At 38.5% G+C, this 27,887-nt stretch overlaps 1 protein-coding gene across 1 annotated transcript; it reads left to right on the top strand.

Moving 5' to 3' along the window:
* Positions 1-107: 107 nt before the first annotated feature.
* LOC111870476 (DDB1- and CUL4-associated factor 5) lies at positions 108-27,869 on the top strand. The gene is made up of 10 exons (XM_023862807.2): positions 108-446; positions 11,224-11,404; positions 13,618-13,757; positions 15,270-15,399; positions 16,379-16,653; positions 18,844-18,962; positions 19,047-19,172; positions 20,726-20,927; positions 22,029-22,100; positions 24,136-27,869. The coding sequence occupies exons 1-10, from the start codon at positions 251-253 to the stop codon at positions 25,569-25,571; spliced, it is 2,877 nt and encodes a 958-aa protein (XP_023718575.1). The 5' UTR covers positions 108-250; the 3' UTR covers positions 25,572-27,869.
* The last annotated feature ends 18 nt before the right edge of the window (positions 27,870-27,887 follow it).

Here is a 27,887-nt window from a genome sequence, read left to right as displayed (position 1 = left end):
CACCGAACAGAGGGAAGCAAATGCGATGGTGTTGGGAGGGTTGGGAGTAAGCCAACAGTGAACAGCCTCCAGGAAGTTTATTCAGTGTGCGATCGGCTGCACATGACGGTACTTCTTGGCGTTACTGTGGTTACGTTTCTAGATGAATTTGCAATCAAATGTAGCTCTTTGCAGCTGATTGAAAGTGGACGTGAAAGGGAGGGCGAGCTATAGTGGTGCGGAGAAGTTATCGAAAGTAAATTATTTCGCCATGGCCAGCCCTTCTCCAGCGAATCCTTTAGGATATCTTGTCAGGAGACAGTATAATGAGCGACTTCATATCAATAAGCAGTTGTTGCGAGAAAGGCTGTATTCAGCACGTAATTTATATAGGAAGGATCTACTAGCACACTATGGTTGTGTAAACGCCATCGAGTTTTCAAATAAAGGGGAGCTTTTAGCATCCGGTGAGAATGTAAAACGTAACATATATGTGATAATAGCTTACATTTCCAGCTCGTAATAAGAAGATTTTTGCGCATTGTAAAGCTATTAGTAGATTATTGCTTTATATAATTTTAAGTTCCATTGAAGTCATTTTTGCCCTTGTCAACCTCAGTTAACGAGGCTGAGGATTAGATAGAGGTTTTGTTCGGCATAGTGCAGTTTGAAGCCTTAGTTAGAAATATGGTGCGCAAATTTTAGACGTAATTTGTTGGTCTGTTATGTTATATGTTAAGGTTTGTAATCTTAGATTTTGCTGATAGGACATAACATGCTTTAAGGACGTTGAACAAATAGGGCAGATCCCAGCATGGCGCCGGTGAAAAAGGGGGGGGCAAGCGAGGCATCTGCCCCGTCCCCATAAATGTTTGAAAGGAAATCAAATTAAAAAAAAAAGGAGGAGGCTGCCAAATAATGCCAGAAATAATTATTTTTAAAAGACTTTTGTTTTTCTAAAAACTGAAGGGTTTTCATGGATATATTCTTAAATGGCTAAAACATAGGTTTTGTAAACAAATGTTCTGGCTTCCTATCAGCAGAAGAACTCTCAGTAGTGCCTGTGAATCCTAGCACTGTTCCATGTAAGCGACGATTATGATTTGTAAGCTTGTATTTTTGACAATGCATAGTCGTTTAGTGTAATAAAATATTACACAAAACTTAATTTTATGGACATTAGAAGGTTGGGTTCGTGCATGTTTAGCCGGTTTTATATTTCAATGTGTGACTACAGTAGTGTCAGCAAAAGAATCTATGGATGCACCCCACTTCTCTACCCAGCCTACACTGAATATCGTGTATATGCTGGGAGTAGAGAATGCCCAGTGAGGGAGGTAACTGCTAGGCAGATGGATAGCACTAAATCTACCAGTTCTTTCATTGACTTAAATGTAGTTACATCTATAATGATAAAATTATTTTTGTTAGGTCTTGGAACCATAAATACAACCGAAATTCAGTGACTAATTGACTGGGGGAACTGGGGCTGAGTGGTTAAAACAGTTCATACTAAGTCTAGCAACAGGTGTATGTTGTCACTGTACAGGGAAGCCGCCACCTTACTGTATACAGGGTTACCAGACAATGCCTAACAATCATTTCAAAGATTCGCTTGTATATGTGATTAGATCTATCAGTGGAGTTCGGCAAATATGAGGCATGCATTACATGCTCTACATATATTGTATTCTTGGTTGTTTGATATGTGTATATCTAGTAACTAACTCCATGGAGCTGAGTCCTTCAGAAGCTGCCAGTTGCTCAGTTGCCCAAGAATGTCCCAACATTTTATGGAACCCAAAATTTCATTAATGTGTCCAAGAGCCATCCATTGGTCCCTATCCTGAGCCTGATGAATCCAGTTCATACCAGTCAATCACATTTTTCTGAAGTCCATCTTAACACATTGCGGACCAATTGTTTAAATATTTAAATCACCCTGGGGACCGGGGTTTTTAAGCCTAGCACCCTAACTTGTGCACTGTTCACTTTAAAAATTAATATAAAATCTCGTAATTAATTTTATGAACTAAAATTTTTGGAGAACACTTACCAGAGCTCCTAGAAGTGCTTGCGCATGTGATATCTCTGGAAAGATTCCCCTTTGTGAAGAGGCATCATGCAGAAGTTGCAGATCTACACAGTCCTACTCTTCTTCTTGTGGACTGCACACACACGGCACTGCCTAGATGGCTATTTCTTCTTGCAATGTTCAATCTTCACAATTGTCACGAGGGTATGTTTCCGCATATCACCCGAGAGTCGTCCAGGGGGTCCACATGAGGCCTCCGGCGTGTGCGAACAGATGGCCCAGGCTGCACTATGTCTGTGTCTGACGCAGGTACTGCCACCACCGTGAGGTCAGTAGCCGAAGCTTTTGCCAAGTTCAACAGAAATGCTTTGTATTTCAAAGTAGAATTTCTGTTCAACTTGTTGAAAACCGAAAATTAATTGAAAAGTGCACAGTTTATAAGCCACACAATATTTTGGGGGATCCTGTGGCCCCTGTCACTGTCACTTTCACTGAGGCTGGCCTCACTATCACAAGACGAAGCAGTTGGCAAATCTGATAGCTCATCGGAGAACAAATCTAATATTTCTTGTTCTCCAAGAGAACGCTTCACCTGCAACTGCTTTCATCTCTGATCCATGTTGCACTTCTAACTTCCTGGTTCATACGTGGAAGTTTGGACTCGAACAAAGGCTTCTTTCTTTAGGGTGTGACAGGAAATGAGCGTGACCATGTTACTGGCTAAGCTAGCAAACATTCCCGAGGTCAACTACGCAGTAGTTATGATGCAACGTGGCCACACAATGAGATATAGTCGGTTGCAACATAATGCGTCAGAAAAGGGCCAATTGGCCCACCCGGTCCGCAACGCTATAGAAACGTAGAGGGCCAATTGGCCCCTCCGGTCCTGAATGTGTTAGTGATATCCTCCCAACTATGTCTAGATTTTCTTAGTGGGATCTTTCTTTCTGGAATTCCTCTTGTCCCCATACCTGCTGCATGTCCTGCCCAGCTCATCTTCCTTGACTTCATTATTCTAATTATATTTGGTGAAGAGTACATACAAGTTATGAAGTTCCTCATTATGCAGTTTTCTCCAACTTATTAGTTCATCCCTCTTGGGTCCAAATATTCTCTTCAACATCCTGTTCTCAAATATCTGCAGTCTGTGTTCTTCCTGTGATGTCAGAGACGAAGTTCCCCACCCATATGAAACTGCAGGCAAAATCAAGAACATTTTTACATTTTAGACAACAGACAAGAAGACAGAAGGTTTTGAACTGAATGATATCATTGCCCAAATATTTGAAGTGTATATCTGGTATAAATAAAAATATGTTTTGTTTTCTGTTGTAGACCTGAATATGTTTTGAAAACTCTTTATTTCTGCTAATATGTATGGTAGTCAAAGCTGTTAAGATGATGTACAGGTATTGCAGTGGAGTTCTTGGATGTGATCTGTGTGTTCATTCCCATTGTCTTTTTAATTACATGAATAGACTGCTATTTTTTAGAATGTTATCCCTTTTGGTTACTATATATAGTGACATTGACAAAGGAAGCAACCATATCCTGAATAAAAAATTTATATTTCTAGTCTAAAATAGAAAAATTACTCTGCATTAAACAGAATGTTTTGAGTTACAAAATTAACAATTTTGCATGCCATGATAGCTTGGTGAACAACTGTTTACTGGATGGTTTGCTGGGATTTCATTTGAGGCACAGGTAAGGATATTTGTTTTCATCACTGTGTTCTGACCCACTGAGGCTGATGCAGCATCCTGTTGAACAGGTGTCTGCAGTTCTTTTGCTAGGGGTAAAATGATTGGAAGGTGAGGCTGACCACTCACTGCCATCTAGTGCCAAGGTAAAGCTTATAATTACAAAGCTTTACTCAGTTCAGTCAGGTTAGTGACAAAACCATGGGCTGGATGGTTCAGCAATCAGAGATTTGATTCCCAAAAAGGGTAAGAGGATTTTCTCATTTCCATAGTGTCTATAGACTGGCTCTGGAATCTGCCCAGTGTCCCATCTGATGTGTAAGCAGGGGTGAAGCTGGCTTTTCATCTCCATTTATTTCCAAGGTTGAGAATGTGTGGATTTATACCTCCACTCTGCCATTCATGTTCATGGGGGTGGCAGTTAAGCACAGGAGTAACTTTACTTTTAATTTTGCCCTAACTTGCCTTCAGGGAATAATTCCTCAGTGTAGGACAGCTGTTCCATATATCAGCCTACACAGAAATTTTTATATTTTATAAGATTTTAATTTGTGGTTTATTTAATATCAGAATTTTTATATTCACTGGAATCAAAGCTGAGTCAGAGAATTGAGCAATCAGTGTTTGTCACTATGAGAATATAATATATCACCAATAATACCAAATTTATTTATTGTTAAAAATATAGGGTAATTTAAAATTTGTGGTACTTTCTTTTCAAATACCACTACACTAATACTAAGTGCATATGGCATACTGATCAGTGACAAAATGTAGTTTGAAGAGTTCTGTCTTCTGGAATGTCATGCATTGTAGTAAGTACAGTAGAACTTGGTTATAACGTCATCAAAGGGACCTAAAAATAGTGTCGTTATAAACGAATGTCGTTGTAACTGAAATGGGCACTTCCACAGTAGCCTTATGTTAGTCACATAAAAATCTACCAAAAACCGAGTTAAAATGTTGCATTTTTTAGTGAAATACATAGTTAAGTACAGACTAACGTAACATTAACGTGGAATTGCCCAAATGTGTAATATCAAAGACATATTACAGCGCTTTTCACTGACAATACACACAATATTTCACGAATCACTTTAACTTTCTCTTCAATGCTTAAAACTTTCCTTTTCATTGCCATGTTTTCGCTACTGCACTTCTCTGGGTTTAGGCAGGAACACTATAGGGTAAGTAGACAATGTGAGGTCCTGTTAGACGAGATTCTAGGAAAGGAATGCAGTTAACAACCTGCCGCGTCCTCTTGCACTATTCACGCAGTCCCACCCCACACCCTTGTTTTCGCATAAAACCCACGCTCCTCTTGCAGCCCGCGGTCGTATTCTTCCAGGACAGTCACGTCAGCAAGTAGAGAAAGTGAGGGTGGGCAGACACATCGAACTTTCCCACAATATCAGAGAAATTCAGGAATGAAAATGACGTTACATACGAGGTTGATGCATTTGTGCATGTCGTACTAAGCAAGGTATAAAAACAGTTGCTTTATGAGGAATTAGTTCGTACCATTGAATATTTGATGCAATAGACAAGGTGTCGCAGAAACCGATGTTGCTATAACCAAGTTTTACTGTACATCGAAAGTCAAGTGACATTTCAGAGGAAAATATCACCTTCCATTCAGCAGAACTTGCTGTCTGCTTCAGAGTGGTTACTTGGTTTGGCTTATCTTCGGTCCTAGAGATGGAAACATCATGTTCCTCCAAAATATCAGTTGACTTTCAACTGACTACACCGTGTTATATCCCAGGAGATAGAACTCTTCATAACCACCACTGTGAGAACCTCAAATCCTGCAAAATATAATTTGTAACCATATTTTTTAAACTCGTGAACATTGAAACAGCACTACTAAATGTATGGTTTCATACAATATAGGTGTATTATTTCATAAATACAAACCACTTAGTCCAATGTAACATAAGTTTTTACTACGTTAAAACTTATCTCCCTTACATGTTTCAGTCCTTACGGGCCATCTTCAGAGGGAACATCATTACAAACTGGAAACTACCATCACAGTAGGTGTTTTGATTTAAAATACATACACTTATATCCTATAATATCCTGTGAGAACAACACAGCAAGACACAAACAAACCCTGGATGACATCAAGAACCTCCTCATCAAGGTAGACAGGCGGCACAAAATCTGCCCCATACAAGAAGGACGATAGGAGTATGGACATGAACCTACGTGGTTTAAAAAATTTTAACTATTGACAATAAAAGTTTTTTCTAAAGAACATCTAGAAACTTTAAAAACTTTACAACACCAGGAAGCTGCTGTGATTGTGAAACGTTTGACTTTAACCGTACTGTGCATTATAGGATATAAGTGTGTGTATTTTAATTCAGAACACCTATTGTGATGGTAGTTTCCAGTTTGTAATGATGTTCCCTCTGAAGATGGCCCGTAAGGACCGAAACATGTAAGGGAGATAAGTTTTAACATAGTAAAAACTTATATGTCACATTGGAAGGAGTGGTTTGTATTTATAATTGTTAGTGTGATGGACCAGAATGAAACAAATCAAATATATTATTTCAGTTAAATTAGCAATGCTTGAATATTTTCTGATCAGCATTTATTAATGGCATAGTCATAAATGTTGCAATAAAATTGTTATGCTCTTCGATGTATAATAACAGAATTTTAGCCTGTGAAAATATGTACACAATAAGTATGAACCCAGTAAATAGCCGTCTCTCATTTAGAGTTAGTATTGCATATTTTTCACCTTATTATCTTTTTGAGCACAATTAGAAAATTAGATGTTGATTCAGTAAGCAACACCGCTGATCATTATCTTTTGTATTTGTCTTCTTTGGGTCTTTTTACATGGGGCAATCCAAAAGTTTCCGAAATTTGAATTTTGAACGTGAATGGTTATGATTACGTCGAAATACCGATAGGTGTCTCCTCACACATCCTTCTTGAATCAGTGTGGCAAGCGGCGTCGAGTTGAGTTGTTGGGTTTATTGTTGGTGAATGTATTTCCATTGTTGTGTTTCCGTGAGTTTGCGGTTTTGCGATGGCTGACCTGAGAGAGCAGCATGTCTGTATAAAGTTTTGTTTCAAACTTGGGAAAACCGCTGCAGAAACGCACCAAATGTTGAAGCAAGCTTTTGGTGACAACAGTTTAGTCCAGACACAAACTTACGAGTGGTATAAGCGTTCCAAAAATGGCCGAACATCGACTGATGATGATGATGATCATTCAGGACGGCCGTCAACTGGCACCACACCAGAAAATGTCACGAAGGTTAGGGATCTGATTCTGCAAGATCGTAGACTGACCATCCAAGACCTCTGTAACACCTTGGGACTAAGTTATGGTACATGTCAACGAATTTTGTCAGAGGAACTGAACATGAGGATTGCGGCAAGGTTTGTGCCACGACTGCTGCAAAATGAGCAGAAGGAGCATTGCTTGGAAGTCTGCAGGGAACTTCAACAACAACTTCAAGAGGATCCAAACTTTCTTTCGAAGGTTGTCACTGGTGATGAAAGTTGGGTTTATGGCTATGACCCTGAAAGCAAGCAGCAGTCATCGCAATGGAAGAGCCCTTCTTCACCTCAGCCAAAAAAGCTCGACAAGTCAAAAGCAACATTAAGTCCATGTTCTGTTTTTTTTATATATTGACGGGATTGTTCATAAGGAGTTCGTCCCTCCTTGTCAGACAGTCAATAAAGAGTTCTATCACAATGTTCTAAGGCGTTTGAGGGAGGACATGAGCAGAAAATGTCCAGAGAAGTGACACACGAATGACTGGGTACTCCACCATGACAACGCACAACCGCATACGGCTTACAGGCTTACATTGTGCAGGAATTTTTGGCTAAAAACAAGATGGCAGTTGTTCCCCACCCACCGTACTCGCCAGACTTAGCTCCATGCGACTTCTTTCTCTTCCCCAAGATGAAAATCAAGTTGAAGGGGCGAAGATTTGATACAGTTGAGGAAATTCAAGCAGAAACGCAGACTGTACTAAACACCCTAACAAAGAAAGACTTCCAGGATGCATTTGAAAAGTGGAAGAAATGCTGGGGTCGGTGTATGCGCTTCCAAGGGGAATACTTTGAAGGTGATGGTGGAGAATAAGATCTAGGTAAGATGTAATAGTTTTTATTAATATATTTCGGGAACTTTTGGATTGCACCACATATACAGTAGAACTTGGTTATAACGTCATCAAAGGGACCTAAAAATAGTGTCGTTATAAACGAATGTCGTTGTAACCGAAATGGGCACTTCCACAGTAGCCTTATGTTAGTCACGTAAAAATCTACCAAAAACCGAGTTAAAATGTTGCATTTTTTAGTGAAATACGTAGTTAAGTACAGACTAACGTAACATTAACGTGGAATTAATATGGATTCTCCATATCGTTTGTACTGTAGAATTCACCAAACCAAATTCGCGGCATACATCAGCTTTTTTCCTTCCATTTTATATTTCACGAATCACTTTAACTTTCTCTTCAGTGCTTAAAACTTTCCTTTTCATTGCCATGTTTTCGCTACTGCACTTCTCTGGGTTTAGGCAGGAACACTATAGGGTAAGTAGACAATGTGAGGTCCTGTTAGACGAGATTCTAGGAAAGGAATGCAGTTAACAACCTGCCGCGTCCTCTTGCACTATTCACGCAGTCGCACCCCACACCCTTGTTTTTGCATAAAACCCATGCTCCTCTTGCAGCCCGCGGTCGTATTCTTCCAGGACAGTCACGTCAGCAAGTAGAGAAAGTGAGGGTGGGCAGACACATCAAACTTTCCCACGATATCAGAGAAATTCAGGAATGAAAATGACGTTACATACGAGGTTGATGCATTTGTGAATGTCGTACTAAGCAAGGTATAAAAACAGTTGCTTTATGAGGAATTAGTTCGTACCATTGAATATTTGATGCAATAGACAAGGTGTCGCAGAAACCGATGTTGCTATAACCAAGTTTTATAGCAATTCTATCAATTTTTGTCTGCAGAATAAAATTCTGTTATAGTTCACTGTATGTACATTCTTATTGATACATTTTTATTCTGCTTTCCCTTCTTAACAAGCAGAAATTGACTCATGAGATCATTGTACTGTGTCTCTCTCTCTCTGTTCCCCCATTTTAACTTTTGAACTAGTGGTTCAATTTCATGAAACTTGGTGTCAGCAGTATGCCATTGAAGGCCATCTCAAGAGTCATATTTTATATTGTATATGAGATCCTCTTAGTGGTGACTGAATAGTGTAATTGTTTGTGTTGTAATGCTGTGTAGTATGGTAAATGTCCAGTGAGATTCCTTTGAAATGTTTGTGGAGTTCACCAAATTACATTGTATTACAACCCAGAAAATTGTACTTTTCATGCTATGTAATTTGCTACAAATGGTAATAACATGACAAGAATCTGTACTAAAGTAATTTTTTCTTCACTAAAGTAAAATAAAATGACTGTGATTGTATTGCTGAATCTGTAGGATGTGAACTCTCTGTGACTCTGATTGCTTCTGGCTTTCTGCTTGCTTGGCTTGCTCTTTGACTCTAATGATAGAGCCAGTATATTCCTCCAGAATGTTGTTAAACATCAGAGGACTACATGGTGTCACATCCACAATATGTGACTCCTCTTAGGCTGGCAGCATTTGATAAAGGGCACTGAGAATATTTGGAACCAAGAAAACGAAATGATTGGCAGCAAGAAAAGATTGCATAATGAAAACTTTTATATAAAATTTGAGGTTTTCACAGTGGTGACTATGAAGAATGGGGTGTGAAGCCATGTACATCGATTTATTTTATTTATTTATTTTGTCTCTATAGATCATTGTTACATGATATAGGACAAGTCAGTTACTGTACATTGGCAGATTACAATAAGAGAGTAAAGCTAAATACTTAGAATTGTTTACAAGGCTATTGCTATTGTTTTCTCTTTATTGATAGTTAATCGATTCCTCTCAAACCACTCTGTGATTTTGTTTATTGTTTCATTCGTTTTCCTTTGAATTTCATTAGCGCTTGTGTGAACCGACGATTTGGAGGAACTTATCACCTCCATCTTCAGGGTCAGGGTCGGTTCACATGGCTCCCCATCCCAGAAGATGGCATCTTTAAAAACTTATGTAATTTGTACTCTTGATCTCATATTAGCATGCTCAAAATAAAGGAGAATTGAAATAGGCAGGACATGTAACAAGCTAGGGAGAAATAAGGATTGCAGTCAGGAAACCTGAGGGAAAGAGATGAGTTCTATTTGTTTCACCCTGGTCCTTTACACTAACAGTATTATAAATGGTTAATTAATTCCATCTAGTGTGATGGAGTTTTTTCTCCTTTTAATATATTATCCTTAAGATGTTTCGGCCTTTAGACCATTGTCAGAAGGATATCAATACAATTAGAAACCACTGTTACAATATGTTTTGTGAATATTAATATATCCGTACAGTGTTATACAAAGAGTACAAAATCCAATGTTTTTAACAACTATAGTGGCTTGTACTAATACGTTAAAATATTTATGAATTACAGTTAATATATTTAAAAAGATTTTGTGTTATACACACAGTGCACCTCGAACATCACAGGACGACACTGAAGAATCCTATTTTCCAAACAATAGAACCACAAGGCGGTAGACGCTTGGCTTCCTTCAAAAAGGAGAAATAAAAAGGATATGGACCAATTTGGTTTAAAAATTTTAACAAAATCTTTTTAAAAATAACTAATTATAATTTATTATTTTAACATATTAGTACAAGCCACTGTAGTTGTTAAAAACATTAGATTTTGTACTCATTGTATTATGATAACATTGTATATATATATATATTAATATTCACAAAGCATAGTGTAATAGTGGTTTCTAATTGTATTTATGTCCTTCTGAAGATGCTCTCTAAGACCAAAACATGTTAAGGATAAAATATTAAAAAGGAGAAAAACTGCATCAGTCACACTGGATAGAATTAATTAACCTTTTATAGGAAGAGATAACTTTGGAAAACCTAGATGAGAGGATAATATTAAAACGGATCTTACAAAAGTAGCATGGGAGGATGTGGATTGGATTCAGGTACTACAGGATAGGGTCCAGTGGTGGGCTTTTGACATGCTAAGAACTTCTGGGTGCCATGAAAAGCAGAGTTTTTGACTAGATGAGTGACTGTTAGTATGTGAAGAAGGATTCTGACCAAGCAGATTTTCTCATGTGGTAACCCGTTTGACGTGCATTCAAAAATGGTCTGATTTTATTCTTGAACAAGACCCTTAACTGTTCTGAGATTTGTTGTGGGTTTTATCAGTCCTGTGAGGCAAATTCTGGGATAGTACCTTAAATTAGGCCATGGCCACAGCATTGCAAAGTAAACTAAAAAGAGGATGGACTCCATTTGATGGCGATGGTTAGAGTGATCCATGAATTGCATCTGCTGAGAGGAAGAATTGTTGAAGAAATGCTTTCACATAAAGTTAGGTGAATTCCTTGTTTGTTGCAGGTGGTGATGACAGGCGAGTGCTGATATGGAATGTTGAACAGGCAGTTCATGGTGTTAGTAAACCTGCTGCTATGCGAGCCCAACACATCAGTAACATATTCTGCCTTGGTTTCGATAGTACGAACAGTAAAGTGTTTTCAGCAGGCAATGATGACCAAGTGATTGTTCACGATGTGAAAACGTAAGTTGCGGGCACAACATATTTTTCTGCAATGCCCAATTAATTGTGAACTATCTTATGATCATTGTTTATGTGACACACATTCAGCCGTGTTTGGCCTCATCAGGAAATCAGTAAAGGGCCATAGATATGGGTTGGATGAAGACATTAAGGCTGCAGTGGCTCCAGCAGCAGCCCAGGGTGTTCTTTGTGGAAGAGATCCCTCATTTGGTTCATCAGTGAGACCCCCATCTCAATGCCCATGGGGGCTTGTATAACTGCCTCCTTAACCTAAATGTCCCCAACTGGTTCTGTTCGAATAACCCACACGTATTTTGTAACAGACCATCACATAACAAAGGAATACTCAACCCTGTGGTGATCATATTAAATGATGTTTGTTTATAGAATAAGGAGTTTATTTCAGTATATATCAGAAACAAATAGTAAGGACTGAAAGTTGAGTTAGTTCTTTTAGAACACCGATAAGGAGTCTTTAATTTAAAATTTAAAAAATCTCGAAACCCCACACAAAGTGCATGGCATGTGTTAACAGTGAAAGTCACATTTTTCAACAAAATTTTACATTCAGGTTTGAAGCAGCAGAAACCTTAATTGTAATATAATGAAAAATAGTAATAAGTTATAATTTTTAAGACTGTATTTCTAAAGACAGGAGAAGAACGGCAGAAACTTGCTATTGAATGGATTTTCATGAAATTTGGTAGTGGGGATTTTACTGAACGCTGCTCAGACATTCAGGTTTTGGTTAAATTGATTCAAAGATAATGGGTAGTATGTGAAGCCCTATACAGGTGTCCCAGGTGTTTGGTGCCATACTTCAGGAGCATACTGAAGGTTTCCTATGGAACAACTTTGAAATAGGAACCCATGTCCACAAACGTAAAAGAGCAGGACAAGGGTGGCATTTAATATCATTTTGTTTAAACTTGGCGCCTCAATGTCGAAGAGCATGCACAGGCATATTATCCCCTCCATACTCTTAAGACTCGCCTGCTAGAGTAGATATTGGAATTGATGCCCTCCATTTTCAATGCATGCATTACATCGACAAAAGAAAGTTTGGCGCACCCTCTCAAATATTCCAAGTGTCTCATGGATTACGTCACATGCAACAAGTATTCTGGCCAACAGCTCAAATTCATTATCCACAGGCATGTCGTGGATCAGGCTTTTCACATGGCCCCAGACAAAATAGTCGAGAGGTGTCAAGTCTGGGGATCAGGGTGGCCAAGGCACTGGGCCTCCTCTTCCTATCCAACAACCAAGCAGCATCCAGGTAGTCTCATGATACAATGCTGAAGTGTGCCAGTGCTCCATCATGCTGTATCCACATTTGCCTCTGCACAATCAGTGGCACATCTTCTCGCAATGTCGGAAGGATATGTTCCAGGAACACCTTGTAAAAGGGCCCATTGAGTCGCGGTGGTAGGAGGAAAGGCCCAATCAAGTGATCGCCAATGATGCCCGCCCAGACGTTGACAGAAAATGGTGCCAGATGGTAACCAACTACAGTAACATTGGGGTTTTCGTCAGCCCAAACGTGGCTGTTTCGACAGTTGAACCAGCCATCCCTTGTAAACTGCGCTTCGTCTGTGAGTAACACGTGATTCAGGAAGTATGGCTGATGTAAACACTGGTTCAGTATCCCCTGACAAAATTGAACTCATGGTACGAAGTCAGCGGGACCTACATTTTGTACTCATGTTGGATGATATGGATAAAGTTGTTGGTCGTGCAGGATCCTCCAAACACTTGATTTTGATGTCCCCACAATCTTGACAATGGCATGAGTGCTGGTGGATGGCTGTTCCTCTCTGCAATGCAGTTCAACATTGAGGCACCAAGTTTAAACGAAATGATTTTAAATGCCACCCTGGCACTGCTATTTTATGTTTGTGGTCATGGGTTCCTATTTCAAAGTTATTCTATAAGGAACCCTCAGTACGCTCCTGAAGTATGGCACCAAACTCCTGGGACAGCCTGTATGCTTCTGTGTGTGCATCATGAGTGCAAGTTGGTAAATATTTATCACAGCAAAAATGGTTTTGAACAGAATTCGTGTGGAAAAAAAAAAAGAAACCGTACATTTTGTGCCCAGTATATTTTTTCATGAGTGTTGTAATTTTGAGGTAATTAAACAAAGGGGAGCAATTGCACCACTATTACATTTTTTTTTTAAATTTACTAACACTTATTTCATCTGTTTGCAGTGGAGATCCTCTTGAATATTTTCTGCATGAACAGCCAGTTTATGGTCTTTCTATAGATCCAATAAACGATAATGTATTCGCCAGTGCCTGTGATGATGGAAGGATCCTTATTTATGACATTCGTTCGCCGCCGGGCACAGGTAAGCAGTATTGTAGGTTTGGAAACAATTATGTGTAGTATTTGAGATTCTCACAATGATGGTTATGAAGAGTCCCATCTTCTGGCATATAATGCCATGTAGTCTACTGGAAGTCAGCCAGCGTTTCGGAGGAAAATGTTCCTCCACAATGAAGGTTGACTTTCAACAGACTGCATGGCATTATATGCCAGAAGATAGAACTATTCAATTCTATGTAGTCGTATTCTGTAATGTTATGTCAATGTAAAGTCAATCTGAATATCGTCACCTTACTTTTCAAATGTTCTATTTTTGCTTTTGGGCAAAAGTAAGGTATAACACTCATCTGATTCTTCATATTGTGTTGCGCTATCTCCAGATACTTTCATAGGTTTCCCTTACTTGTAAGTGTGAATTCTCTGAATGTGGTTTGATCTGAGTCATGTTTGAACTGCAGTTGGTTCTCTAACTTCAAACCCATTTTCCAATGTTGATGGACAGAGTACACTTCAGTACTTAAGTGACAGTATATATTGTAGCATGGTTAAGAATGATGCGGTGAACTATTAAAATATTGTCACAATTTAGTTACTAAAAACAGGATTTGGATTGATGATTGGATTAATTTAACTTGTATAACTCGTAACTACAGGTAACTGCAACAGTTTCACGGATCTACACACCCTAAAAAATCACTGCACTTCAGATCACATAAAGTCTTCTGTGTCTTCACCAGTCATTGCTTGGTAACTGCTCCCAATATTGTTGATTCCTCAGCTTTTGCACTTATGTCCTTACTGGCTGGCAGCTGTCTCACCACCCCTGATAGCTTCAACTAAGTTGCCTTGCTGTCTAGCCTCAGGACAGATCAGATAGAAAGCACCATTTCCATGGCTTCTCTGTTGTGGGCTGTTGCCTAGTGATGGCTCACTTGTTTATCAAGCCATTCCCATGCACCATACAATGTTTAAGACAATATAAGGTTTACAGATAACAGTATATGGCCATTGAAACTTCACAGATAGTTCATAATATTGTATCGTAGCATTCTCTTAAACATTACTTATTTATTCCTGTTATTAGCCACCTCACATGCAACTTGCTTTTTAAAACCTGTAAATGTTCCATAAAATCTCTGTACATCATTGGTGCATGCACACTGCATGTTTTGACCAACATTGGTCATCTTCAGGTGTCTCTAAAATTGCTGATGAAACTGCTGTGCTCCATCCATAAAGAAAAATTTTAAGTTATATCCTCGTCTGCGCCTATGTGTTTTATGGTGATGGGTAGTTTCTCTTATTGTGTCCTGTATTGATATTAATGAGGACCTCCATATATGACACTGGACTGTGCTGCTACCTAGTGATACATATAGAAAACATATTACTTCCATTACAGCTGATTTACTTCCACTTGTGACCTATTCTCTGACTCTCCCTCGTATATTCCCACAAATACCTGTATTAAACAAATCACTCATTTTCCTTTATTAGCAGAACAAGCATTTTATTTTCCTATTTTCTTTTGCAGAAACATTTTGCCTTGCCAGTTATACCTCAGCATTTCATGCAGTAATGTTCAATCCTGTGGAATCCAGAATACTCACGACAGCCAATTCTAAGGAAGGAGTTTGTCTTTGGGATGTGAGAAAACCTCTCCAGTGAGTTCTTCAAATTTACTTTATATATGTCCAGAACACGTTTTGTTTCCACCTGCTCTCCTTTTTCAGCCATGGGTTTCAGATATGTGATTTTACATTTGTGCCAATTTTTCTAACTGTATTTAGTGTTATGTATTTCAGCTTTTATGTACACACAAGCAATACATAACAGTCTGTTCACAAACGAGACATAAGCATGAAATGGTGCACTCAACTTGTAATCTGGTAGCCAGAAGATTACAGCCCTGCTCCCAGAAAATATGGATTTCTTTGTACAGAAGCTGTGCCAACCATCATGTTCTTGAGCAGCCTATTCTTGGGATAACAGAATCCAGCCTGTTGCTGTTCATGTCACAGAATTCAGTTTTGTGCTCTAGCCTATATTGGCAGAGACCAGAAGGGCCAAAAAAGAGCAAAAAACTTGTCAAATACATAGGGAATATGAAGAAAGCAGTCTTCTGGGATTTTGCACCGTGTATATGTGGTGTTAACCGACGTTTCGGAGGAACGTATCGCCTAAAAGCAGACTGCTTTTACCGGTTCTCACAGTCTCTTTGCTTGCAGATTTCTTATATATTTTTTCTTCTACCCTGAAGATGGAGGCGATACGTTCCTCTGAAACATCGGGTAACACCACATATACACGGTGCAAAATCCCAGAAGACTGCTTTCTTCATAGTCACCGCCGTGAAAGCCTCAAATCTTACACATAGGGAATATTTTCTCTAAAAGTGTGTGACAGTGGTGTATTTATTATAGAGATTGTCCATCATTTGGAATATATTTAAAATATACTGCAAATGATGTTGGACACTGTCTAAAGTAACATTTTTATAATACTTAGAGATTTGTGATACAGAGGTTTTACTTCCTTTGGTTTAGAAGCCTGTTGGATATTCTTCTGTATTATGAATGTAATTGATTGTGTTCATTATAATATTTTATGTTGTTAAAACAAAGAAAAAATCTTCCTAATTAGGGCTGTGATGCGTTATGGTGGTCAGAACGTTTCCCAGAGTTGCATGAGTGTTCGTTTCAATCAGCGTGGTACTCAGATTCTTGCGCTTCGCCGCCGTCTGCCACCAGTACTGTACGCTGTACATTCTCCTACACATATCTGCCAGTTCGATCATGCTGGGTATTACAACTCGTGCACCATGAAGAGCTGCTGCTTTGCAGGAGAAGATGACCAGTATGTGTTGTCCGGCTCTGATGATTTTAATCTCTACATGTGGCAGATACCTCCATCTGAAAGTAAGGGTTGGTTGTTATGTTTTACTGTTTTGTTATTTCTGTGTTTGAAAATTTTTGAGTTCTCAACTGCAGTCTGCACATGTCCAGTTTCTTAGATCTGGACTGTTTGTAGATGGGAAGGTTTGTACAGGTGTTAGTTAACAGTGTTGAGGTTTTTGTTTCAATTATGCTGTTAGACATTTTGTAAAACTCACATTATGGAGAATCAGCCCTTTGCAAGGCCTCTTCTATAGATAATAAAGGAAGAACAGACCGTGAGTGGAATTTGATCCAAGAATACTGGTATTTGAAGAGCTGAAGCCCATGGGCTTCTTAGAATTGCAGCCATTATGTCTGACTGCCATCTTTCTGATAAATTTTAATTTTGAATGAACCAAGTTTTACCATTCCCAGGACTAAAATTGCCTTAAAATTAAGGTATAGATAAAATTTCAAAATTTTTCTTAAAATTGTTTTTATATAAATTTTAAAGTTTCTGTAGTGTAAGGGAGCAGTTCCCAAACTTTTGCAGTTTGTGGAGCACCTGGACAGCACATCACCTTCTGCAAGACATCTGAAATTTTGATATTTTTCGTAACTGTTGACGTAGGAACAGTATTAGTACTGCAAAATATAAGTTATATTATGCCATTTACATCACAGATAACAACATGATAGCAGTGATTGCAGTAACAGTAACACTGATAAAAACAGTCATAATAAATCATGCCTAGTAAAGACAAAGATAAGTAAAAAATAAAAGGCGCATAGGAGATTGAGAAAAATACAGGTATCCCTTGATTTATGAAGGTAATTCATTCTACGAAAACTGTAATTCGTAAATTGAAAACAAAAGTCCCATTACTTTATATATGTAGTCATTGAAATTACAAACTTAAGTTGTTTGCTGTATTAAAAATGAAGTTTGTTAAGTGAAAAAGAGGTGTAGATGAACAGTGCTTCATTGTGGTGAAAATTTGTAAATTGGATGTTTGTAAAACGAGCGATACCACATGAAAGAAAATTCTATCTATCAACTTTCTTTTGAGGAACTTGGAAGAGGCTACAATTATTTGATTTCAGTCACAGAACACCTCTGACCAGCTCAGAGAGCATCAATTTGAGAAGTAATGGCATAAGGCATAAAAGGTAACAGTAAAGCTGTCCCTGTAACAGGCCACGAAGACCCATAATGTTGTGAGACATCAAGGATACCACATACAAACTTATCTTCCTAGATGTATAATGTTAGCTGCTTCAAATAATTATAATAGTATACAGATTGGTATTTTAAATTATCTGTTATTAAACTGGGGGAATGACTTTCAGTTTGAGGGATGATTGAGATAATTTGGAAGTACACCACTTATTTCTTTTGATATCATATTCTGCTGTTACGTAAAGAAATGGAGAAAGGTACAGTGTGTGTGCAGAAAAAGAGATTTTGTTGACAGGTTGATTCATGCCAGCATTGCCAACCATTATGACTAAGCCTGATGGTAAGCGGCCTCCATAGTCTAGAGGTAACGTTCCCACTTCATGACTTGTAGTACGCGGGTTCAAATACCCAGCGGAGGTCATCAAATTTTTAAGGGTGGAAAAATTCAGGGAACAAGTCCTCCGGGAGGGACTTTAAGTCTGGGTCCCGTGTCGTAGCTTTACAGCACGTAAAAGAACCTCATGTCTCCAAAGGTCACTGAGCCAAATTACGGACGTTTCCTGCCCAACAGCAGTCTCTAATACCTCTGGTAGATGGGGGAAGCATTATAGATACCACTCAGCTAGTAGAGCCGGCCTCGCTGGCTGGGCAGGACTGATGGTAAGCACCAGTACCGGTAGGATATAGAGACTGGTAGAAATCATAGAGGGAAGGACAATGGACCAATACAAGTCTAAGTGCATGGGGAAACCCACCCTCTCCAATAACTAACTAACTAACTAAGCCTGATGGTAGTTTGATTGCTGCTTTACAAAGCAAGAGCAGTTATTTGAAGATTTTCACAGTTTGAGACTGAAATATCAGTATTCAATTTAAGACAGTTTTTTCTCTCATTTTAGTCCTGACAATTTGAGACTCATGTATGCCAATTATGTGCCTTCTGTAGGGATTTAGTTTCTGTAGAAACCAGTTAAAGACAATATTTAACATTTCAGTTTAAAAATACGATGAACATTTGAATAATGTTATTAATATAAATCTGTATTTTTTAGCTCAGTGGATTGGTTCAGCACATATGATACTCAGAGGACATCGATCAATTGTTAATCAAGTACGCTTCAATCCTTCAAATTACATAATTGCATCTTCAGGAGTGGAGAAACTAATAAAGGTAAAGGAAATGTGGTAGTTGTACCATAATTGTATAATATTCTTTGTGCCTAAGTCTTACTGTCTTCTTTTTGCATTGATTCAGTTTTGGAGTCCATTCCCACTACCAGAATCAACAGGAAGTCTTTTAGATGAAAGTGAACCAACTGACAAGCAACGGAAAGTTTTTACCCATGAAGAATACATAAGTTTGGTGCTCAGGAGTGGCCAGGTAATTCTTTGGATTCTCATATGCATTTCTGAAGAGCCCATATTTATGTTCATGAAATGTCATCTGAGAAGTAGATTCTAAAGTGTTCTGATCATCGTTTTTTTGGGGGGGGGGCCTTGGTCCATTGCCTGATATTCTAAAGAACACAACATTTTGGAGACTGGACCTGTTTCTGGAACACTGTGTTCTTTAGAATACTGGTCAATGGACAAGGTGCAGAAATCTAGCAATCTTAAGTGTAATATAGCGTTGTCAGAGCCCTTAAGAACTGACTATCATGTCAGCTTAGGGGGCATTGTCATATTACAGTCAATAGTGTATAAGAATATATTATGTTGGATGTTGTACATTGTCTAGGGTATTTTTAATATATGCATTGTTTCAGAAACTGGATCTGTTCCAATCATCATATGCAAGGGGATAAGTGTCCTACTCACTTGGGCCCATTAGTAGTACCACTCTAGACTTGTATTTTATAGGTGCTAAGGCCGCACCATAGCTGAAGCGGTTAGTCGCTGGCTTCCCACCACGGCAGCGCGGGTTCGATCCCGGGTCTGGTCAAGTGAGATTTGTGGTGGACAAAGTGGCACTGGGGCGGGTTTTCTCCGAGTACTTCGGTTTCCCCTGTCGATCTTCATTCCACCAAATTCTCCATCATCATAATCACCCAGGGCAGGTTACAATGGGCCAGTCATTGGCCGCTGTGCCGAGTGGACCCAGTTGGAATCCACCCCCCACTAAGCGAATAGGTGCTACATTTGAATCTCAGCCTGGTAAAATAAAAGGTAAAGCTGTCCTTGTAACAGGCAACAGAGGCTCATATAGGTCGAGGCTCTCACATTTTCTAGACAGCGTACAGATGGTGGTGAGTTTGTCAGCCTTATGTGCCAGCCACCCTTTACCCCCAAGAAGATTTCTGGTAGTCATTTCTGTTAGAGGCTGAGTTGACCCCAGGGCCATACTGCAGCTGGAAGGATTGGGTCAATTGAAAAATCCAGTGACCTCATCAGGAACCGAATCCACGACCTTCTGCCTTGTGGCATAGTGCCTTAAACAACTATGCTACCTCATGCCTGGACATTAGCTATTTTAACTCATAGCTCTGAAATTTTCCACAGTGCCTCCAGGTAGTTGTTGGTATAGTACCTCGATTAGGCCATGATATTTTTCTTCCAAATCCTTTCCAATTCATCATTCATTAGTCATTCCACCACTCAGTGATGTATACTGTGTGTACTGATAGTGTCATAAAATAACTCACAAAAAGAAAAGTAGTGTAAATCAGGGGGCTAGAGGTTGTCCAGCATAATATTCTTATAGTGAATCAGCCATTATCAGAAACTTGTAGAGATTAGCCATCAGTGTATTTTTCTGTCCCATATAGTATCTCCTCACTTCACAATTCATGGTTTTAACATGATATATCATTTACACATGCCCCTTAGAGGAATGTGGAAGGTATGCAAGTAAGTATGTTGTGCAGTCTCATTCATGTGTTGTTCAGCATGCTGAAATAATTACATTCTTTGGAAGACGTGTGTATCTTATTTCAGTTCATGTCCCATGACTATAGTCACCAGTCTACGAAAGAAGATCCTCGTATGATGGCCTTCTTTGATTCCTTGGTTCAGCGGGAAATTGAAGGCTGGAGTTCAGATGAGAGTGTGAGCTCAGAGGTTTCTGCCACTCATTATGCAGAAACTGTTCAGGATGCTTTGCCTTCACCTTCCTCTGATTCGGAGTCTGTGCATTCAGGTAAAAGAGTAAAAGCATTATATACTTATGACTTCCAATTGTTCACCGACTTTCCTTTTGAAACATAAATTAGGCTTATGAGATTACCTTGTTGTCTGTGTGTGTGTGTATCCCCCTCTATTAACTTTTGAATGGCTTAACCAATCCATATGAGACTTGGTATATCAAGGCAGCTGAGCCCATCTCAACAGCGTACACTATTAAATCCCACCCATCAATAATACCAGCGTTAGAGCCTCTCAGATTTCTGAAGCAAAATCTTAATGTTGCTTGAATGCCTGTACCAGTCTTCATGGAACTTGGTATGTATATCATGCCACATGAAGCCATCACAACAGTGTAATTTGTAAATCTGTTCAATCTGTAATAATTGTAATGCTACTTAAATTCCTGAATCAATCATCATGGAACTTGGTATATGTATCATGCTTCCTGAGCCCATTTCAATGGCATACATCATAAATTCCACTCATCAGTAATACCAACATTATGGCCTTTCAAATTGCTGAGACCAGACCTTAATATTGCTTGAACACCTCTACCAATCTTCATGAAACTTTATATGCATATCACACAACCTGAGCCCATTTCAGCGGTCTACATCTTAAATCCCTCCGTTCAGTAATACCAACATTGCAGCCTCTCAGATTTCTGAGACTAAACCTTAATATTTCTTGAATGCCTGCATCAGTCTTCATGAAGCTTGGTGTGTATATGGCCATCTTAATGGCATACATCATAAATCCTTCGTGTTAGCGGTACCTACACTGCAGCCTCTCAGATTGTCAGAGTAATAACCTTAATATTACCTGAAGGTCCAAACTAGTCATGAAATTTGGTACATGTACCATACAGTCAGAGGTAATCTCAGTTTTGTAATTCATCAGTCTTTCCCATCAGTAATACCAACACTGAAGCCTCCCAAATTGTATTGTTTTATTTCATTATGCATACATACTAATGTTTTCTTTCTACATATTGTAGCGGATACTAAAATTACAGTGAAAGGAAAGTAGTCGATTAGTTCTTCCCAAAACTTCTTGTTAATTTATAAATCAGGAAAGTAGTTTGACATAATAATGTGTTTATTGTCATTCTTAGATTCTCAAGCGACCGACTTGCAAGCCTTGGCTGCAGCATATGTGGAGGCATTGGAAGGACAAGTTAATAATGGTAAGTTTGAGGAATGTACTTTAGTCCTAAAGAACTAACTCATTCACTCACTGTATGGAGCAGAGTCCCAGAGGACCAAATTTTCTTTCAGGTTCTCAAGAAATTCACCTTCTTTTGTGGAACTTGATAGTTCCGTTATCATGTTGACAGATGCCAATCATAGCTTTCTCTCCTGAGCCAGATGAATTCAGTTAAGTGCCTTCCATCATATTTCTGTAGGATTCATTTATATATGCCTGGGTCTTCATATTTTCCAGTCAAAATTTTGTATGCATTTATCATCTCTCCCATGTGCATTGCTATTTATCTTATCCTTGATTTGATTCTCCTGACAGTAACTGGCAAAGAGTACAAATTCTCAAGCTCTTCATGTAGTATTTGTCTAGCTTCATGTCAGTTTCTCCATCTTGAGTCCAGATATTAATGTTAGAGACCAAGTTTCACATCCACACGAAACAGAAAGTAAAATTATAGTTTTACATAAATAAGTACCAGAAGTCCATCCTTTTAAATATCAGAACAGAATTAGTTTTCAGTTAGTCAAACAATTTGAGGAAATGAGAGACTCTAGGTTAAAACAGCCCTGTATCAGACCTATATATAAACTGATTTTACACGTTATACTTTGAAACAACAGTTATTGACATAATATCTGTGTGTGTGTTTGTCTGCGTGTGTGCGTGGAAGAATTTATACAGGTAATACCTCTGGACTGCCTCTGTCATCTAGTGGTCAGAGTTCTTGGCTACAAATCTAGAGGTCCAGGTTCGATTCCTGGTGCTACCAGATTTTCTGAGAAGTAGTGGGTCTGGAACGTGGTTCACTCAGCCTCATGAGGATAATTGAGGAACTGTTTCAAGGAAATAGCGGCTCTGGTCTGGAAAATCGAAATTAACGGCCATGGGGATCCATTGCGCTGACCACACAACACTATCCGCTAAAGTTGACACTAACTTCACCAACAAGCGGCAATCGCTCAGTCGGTATAATTTGCTTGCGGACTAAAACCACAGTGTTTTTTTTTGGGGGGGGGGTCGTAAGCCTCTGAGATTATAGAAGCTGGGATAGAAATAACCACAAAAGAATGTTTACAAGATTGGAACATTCCAGAGTAAGAAAAGTAAAGCTATCCCTGTAACAGTTCATGGAGGCCCATAGGGTTATGAGATGTTGAGGTTCCCGCATTTTCTAGACAATCGACTCATAGATGGCGCTAAGGTTGTCAGCCTTACGCGCCGGCCACCCCTTACCCACAAGAATATTCCTGGTACTCATTTCTGTTAAGAGGCTGAGTCGATCCCAGGGCCATAGTGCAGCTGGAAGGATTAGGTCAATTGAAAAAATCCAGTGATCTCATCGGGACTTGAATGCACAACCTTCTGGCTTGTAGCATAGTGCTTCAACCAACTGCGCTACCGTGTTCCCCATACATCAGAGTATGAAACTGTTTTAGAAGAGTGCTGGATGTTCACTTCAAATGTGCTGTCCATGTTTCTAGACCTAGCTGTTCTCATGCAGTAACTTTGGTAGAGTCTGCTGAGACAAGGATTGTGTGGTGTATATGGGTTATAATGGCACCTTTGTTACTGTGAGTAGCATCACCCTCCCTTCCTCCTACAGTGCAGTTGCAACCACAGCCATACTACTACTTGCCATTCTTCTCCTCACATAGAACCCAGAGTCCCTATATAAAAAAATCGTACGAACATTCTTCTGAACTAAGTGCAATTTTCTTTTATGAAGTTTTATAAATTGGTCTTAAATATTATATATTGTTTTCATTTTTGTTTTTCATTTCAAAGAGGGTTGGCTGTTGGATGAAGTTGTCATTATTCTGTCACCACATTAAGTATATAAGAGACAAGAAGGTAAGATATTTCATAGGCCATTTCACTGGTTGGTGATGACAATTTAGTATCATGCTCTGATCGCTTTCATTCTGCAGCTTACAAAATATAACAGATTTCCCCTGCTGTAAAACCTATATTTGAGTTACTTAGCTGAATCTAATATTTGTCACTGTTCTGTCTCCTAGCACCTGACCAAAATGTTGCCGATGCCGACCGATCCCAGCCAGTGGAAGCACAGAATAGGATCTCCCAATTAATTGCAAGAAAACGTGCCCAGTTGATGCGGTTGGCTCGGACCCGCTCTCAAGTTGACGACCTGCCAGAGGCTACACGGTCAACAAATAAGAAATATAAGGCAAGAATGTTGATGCTTGGTGCAGGACACATCACTGATAGTAGTGAAAGTGGGCGAGATGTTACAGTAAATAAAGAAGACACTGCAGATTCTGAAGATGATGTGGTAAATAATAGAGCAAAGAAAAGGTTAAGTGGTGTTGTAAAGAAAGAAAGTGTGACTGGATATCAAAATGGTAAGACAAGTGCTTCTTCATCCAAAACTTCAAAGAAATCTGAGACAAAATCGTGCAATGAAAACAGGAAACGAAGGCTAAAGTATATGTTGGCTTTCAGTGAGAGTTCTGATGAAGAAGTGGGCTGGAAACCTTCCCACAAAAGAAAAAAGTTATGGAATGAAGCCAAGAGTTCAGGAGCAAAAAGCAGTGATACAGATGGTGTGGGCACTTCTGAAGTGAGTGGTGATGAAATTCAAAGCGAATCAGATCCTCAGTTGAATGGTGGTAATGAAAATAGCCAGAGCAAATTTTCCAAGAAGGTAAAAAGGTTACGGAAGCGCAGAGGGAAGCTAAGTGAGTCAGAAAATGGCACAGTTTTGGAGGGTAGTGACTCAGACACCAGTAGTGACTCTGTGTGGTATGTATCTAAGACGTTTGAAACAAGGAACTCTTCATTTCATGACCGACCCTCACAGTTGAGCACTATAAGTAAACCAGTCAGAAATAATACTGTTCGGAAATGGAATGGGAAACAGAAATGTGATGGTCACAAAAAGATACTGATAGAAACATCTTCTGATTCATCTGATAATGATCAAGGAAATTTCAGTCATAAGATTCCCCTGAGAAATAAAGACAATAAAGTTCCTAACCCTGCAAATCCAGAGGCCTTAGCTAAGCTCAAAGTATCATATGCTCGAAGTTTTAATTGCAATAAGAATGTAATAAAAGATAAGTGTGATAGTAGTGCCAGTAACAACAATAATAACAATAGGGGATCTGTGATCTTGCCTAGCCTTCCCAGTCCATCATCTTCCAGTATCGAGCAGCATAACAGGTCTCCACTTGACATGGAAACTCCAGACAGTGGCATCGTTATGGCACCATGCAGTAGTACCGGCAGTCTAGAGTCGAGCTCTGCGTTCAGTTCTCGGCCTGGCAGCAGCAGTGGGAGTCTTCGTGTGGAGTCCAACAGTTCTCGCGTTATAGCAACTGACAACGATGGGTCTGATGACCCTGACTGGATGATCTTTAAGCGATTCAAAAGTCGGCTTGATAGAGCCCGTAGAAATTACAGAAATCATATTGGCGATTCAGATTCTAACTGAATTTGTAACATTATTTTGTGATCATAGATTCATACTATTCCTAGCCTTCAGTAGCATATTCGGAAGATTGAAAGTGATGGTGATCTATAGGCAGACTGCAGAAAAGGATGCAGTCCGATTTAGTAGAGCCGTGTGAAGTAAGGATTGCAAAGTGAAGTGAGGATGAATAGCATTAGTGTTGTTTTTTTTTAACATCTCATAGTAAGTTTGTTGTTTTGTACTGTATACATTCATTCTAGATTTGCTGTTTATGATTTGCCATAGTGACTGATCACGTGTAAAATGTTAGTAGTAGTCTGTATAAGTTTTCTTCATATGTATGTGTTATCAGCATGTACAAGTCTTCATATGCTACTTTCCATAATTCATTGTTTTTAAGTTATGCTTTTGAAATGGGCCTATATTTTTTTTGCAATGCCTCAGTTTTGGTGTCATTGGGTTGTAACTGTTCTGACAGGGGTACAGTACCCATTATTTCTTCCAAGCATTCAGAAACCCTGCTAATTAGGAGTTTTGAGTAACCATGATATACCTCAATATTGGCAAACGTGCTGTGAGTCGATATTATTTCTTCTCTGTAGATGCTTCTGATTAGTTTGCCACATGTTTTACTGGTCATACTAAACTTCATTAACTACAGATGTATACATGTAAATGAATGTAGTTGAACGGAAGCATTAATGCTTATGGTGTATATATGACATTTATTTTTTGTCTTCCATTTTCAATGAGTTGGAGTATGTTTGGTAAGTAATGCAGAACTTCCAATATTTCTTGTGTACATATACTATTATCATTAATTTTGTAGTATAACTTATAGTTACAGTTTGTTGTTATATACTATATTATTAACAAGTGGACATAATAGTATGTAATTTTACTTGTAACAGTAGATTGAGCAATTCATTTGCACACTTGTGTGGCAACGTTAAAGTCTAGTCAGTTGGCTGTTTCTCTACAAGATTTGAGAATAGCAATACACCTGAAAGAAGAAATGTTTCTGGGTAATTATGTATTCTTACATTTCACTTATTGCAGATTAACTGCTTTCTGAACAGGATGCAAAACACATATAAAGATCATAAATTTTTGTTTTGTTTTTCATTATGTTCAAAAAATATTGTGTATTATATTTTGTAACAAATGCATGGCCATCATTTATGTAAGTAATGAACAAATGCTTAGCAAGGTATCATCAATGCGACACTATCTTCATTGATATATAATAGTTTGAACCAGATATTTGTTGATCTTCCAGTCTATATGCAAAATGATGATCTATTTTTTAGAAAGATAATTGATTTATTGAAGCATATCATATTTATAGGGAGACCAGAATTACCATGATCACAGTTAAGATTGACTGATTGTAAAATTGGAAGATTCAAATATAATTTTATGTACCCACATTGATGTGTTAGTGCTGTATTGAAAACTATTGTGACTGTCATTATAAAAAAACATGTCAGACTCCCAGTTGTCCAGTGCACAGAGTGAAACAATCATACATATACATACGGGAGAAACTGGTTCATGGCCATGACAATGGCACTTTATTTATTACTGAAACTCCTAACAGCCCCTTGTCAGCATGTTTTATTTGATCAAATATCTGTATAATAATCTAGGGAAGCCTTTTGCTTTGTTACAGGCTTTAATTTGAATTAGAAACTGATTTGTCTAATTGTCTAGAGAAGCCATTTTCTGTTTACATGCTTTTGTTTGAATGAGAAAGCATTTGTCTAATAATCTAGACAGCCAATTTTCTGTGTTACATTCTCTTATTTTAACTAGAAAATATATTTGTCTAGTCATCTAGAAAAGCCATTTTTTAGTGTTTCAGCCATTTGTTTGAGCTATAAAACATCTTTTTCATTAAGTAGAGAGACCATATTCTGTGTTTCAAGCTCTTATTTGAACTTGAGAAGATTTTCTGATCATCCAGCGAAGCTATCTTATGCTATTGGCATGTTAATCATGTCGGTACAACACCAACATGTTTATTTTCAGTCCATTATATGAGATTGAAGTTGTCATGGCAGTGAGTATTTAAATTATGGTTGTCTGGGATGTAATGCTGTCTAAACAAGATACACAAAATGTATACAAAAGTATGCAGTCTACAGAACAATATTCTGTATTTAAAACAAAGGAGTCGCTATCGTATCAACATGTTTTTATTGACAACATATTTTGACCCTTTACTGGATCATCACCAAGTGTACAATGATACCAGATTCAGTTGTTGAATTGCATCTAATTCTTCAATAAGGATCCTTATTGTGCTCTTGAGTGTTTTTAAATGCATAAATTGAG

Source organism: Cryptotermes secundus, unplaced genomic scaffold (assembly GCF_002891405.2).
Source record: "Cryptotermes secundus unplaced genomic scaffold, Csec_1.0 scaffold2534, whole genome shotgun sequence".
NCBI classification, from domain to species: Eukaryota; Metazoa; Arthropoda; class Insecta; order Blattodea; family Kalotermitidae; genus Cryptotermes; species Cryptotermes secundus.
Note: the sequence above shows the minus strand (reverse complement) of the source record. Positions and strands in the feature narration are given on the sequence as shown.

What these genes read in the sequence shown, in the direction of transcription:
- LOC111870476 (XM_023862807.2), top strand. Translation starts at nt 251, where the DNA reads ATGGCCAGCCCTTCTCCAGCGAATCCTTTAGGATATCTTGTCAGGAGA. An exon ending in ATTGTTCACGATGTGAAAAC is followed by an intron (nt 11,405 to 13,617) that starts GTAAGTTGCGGG and finishes ATCTGTTTGCAG; the next exon opens with TGGAGATCCTCTTGAATATT. An exon ending in TTCGGAGTCTGTGCATTCAG is followed by an intron (nt 20,928 to 22,028) that starts GTAAAAGAGTAA and finishes TGTCATTCTTAG; the next exon opens with ATTCTCAAGCGACCGACTTG.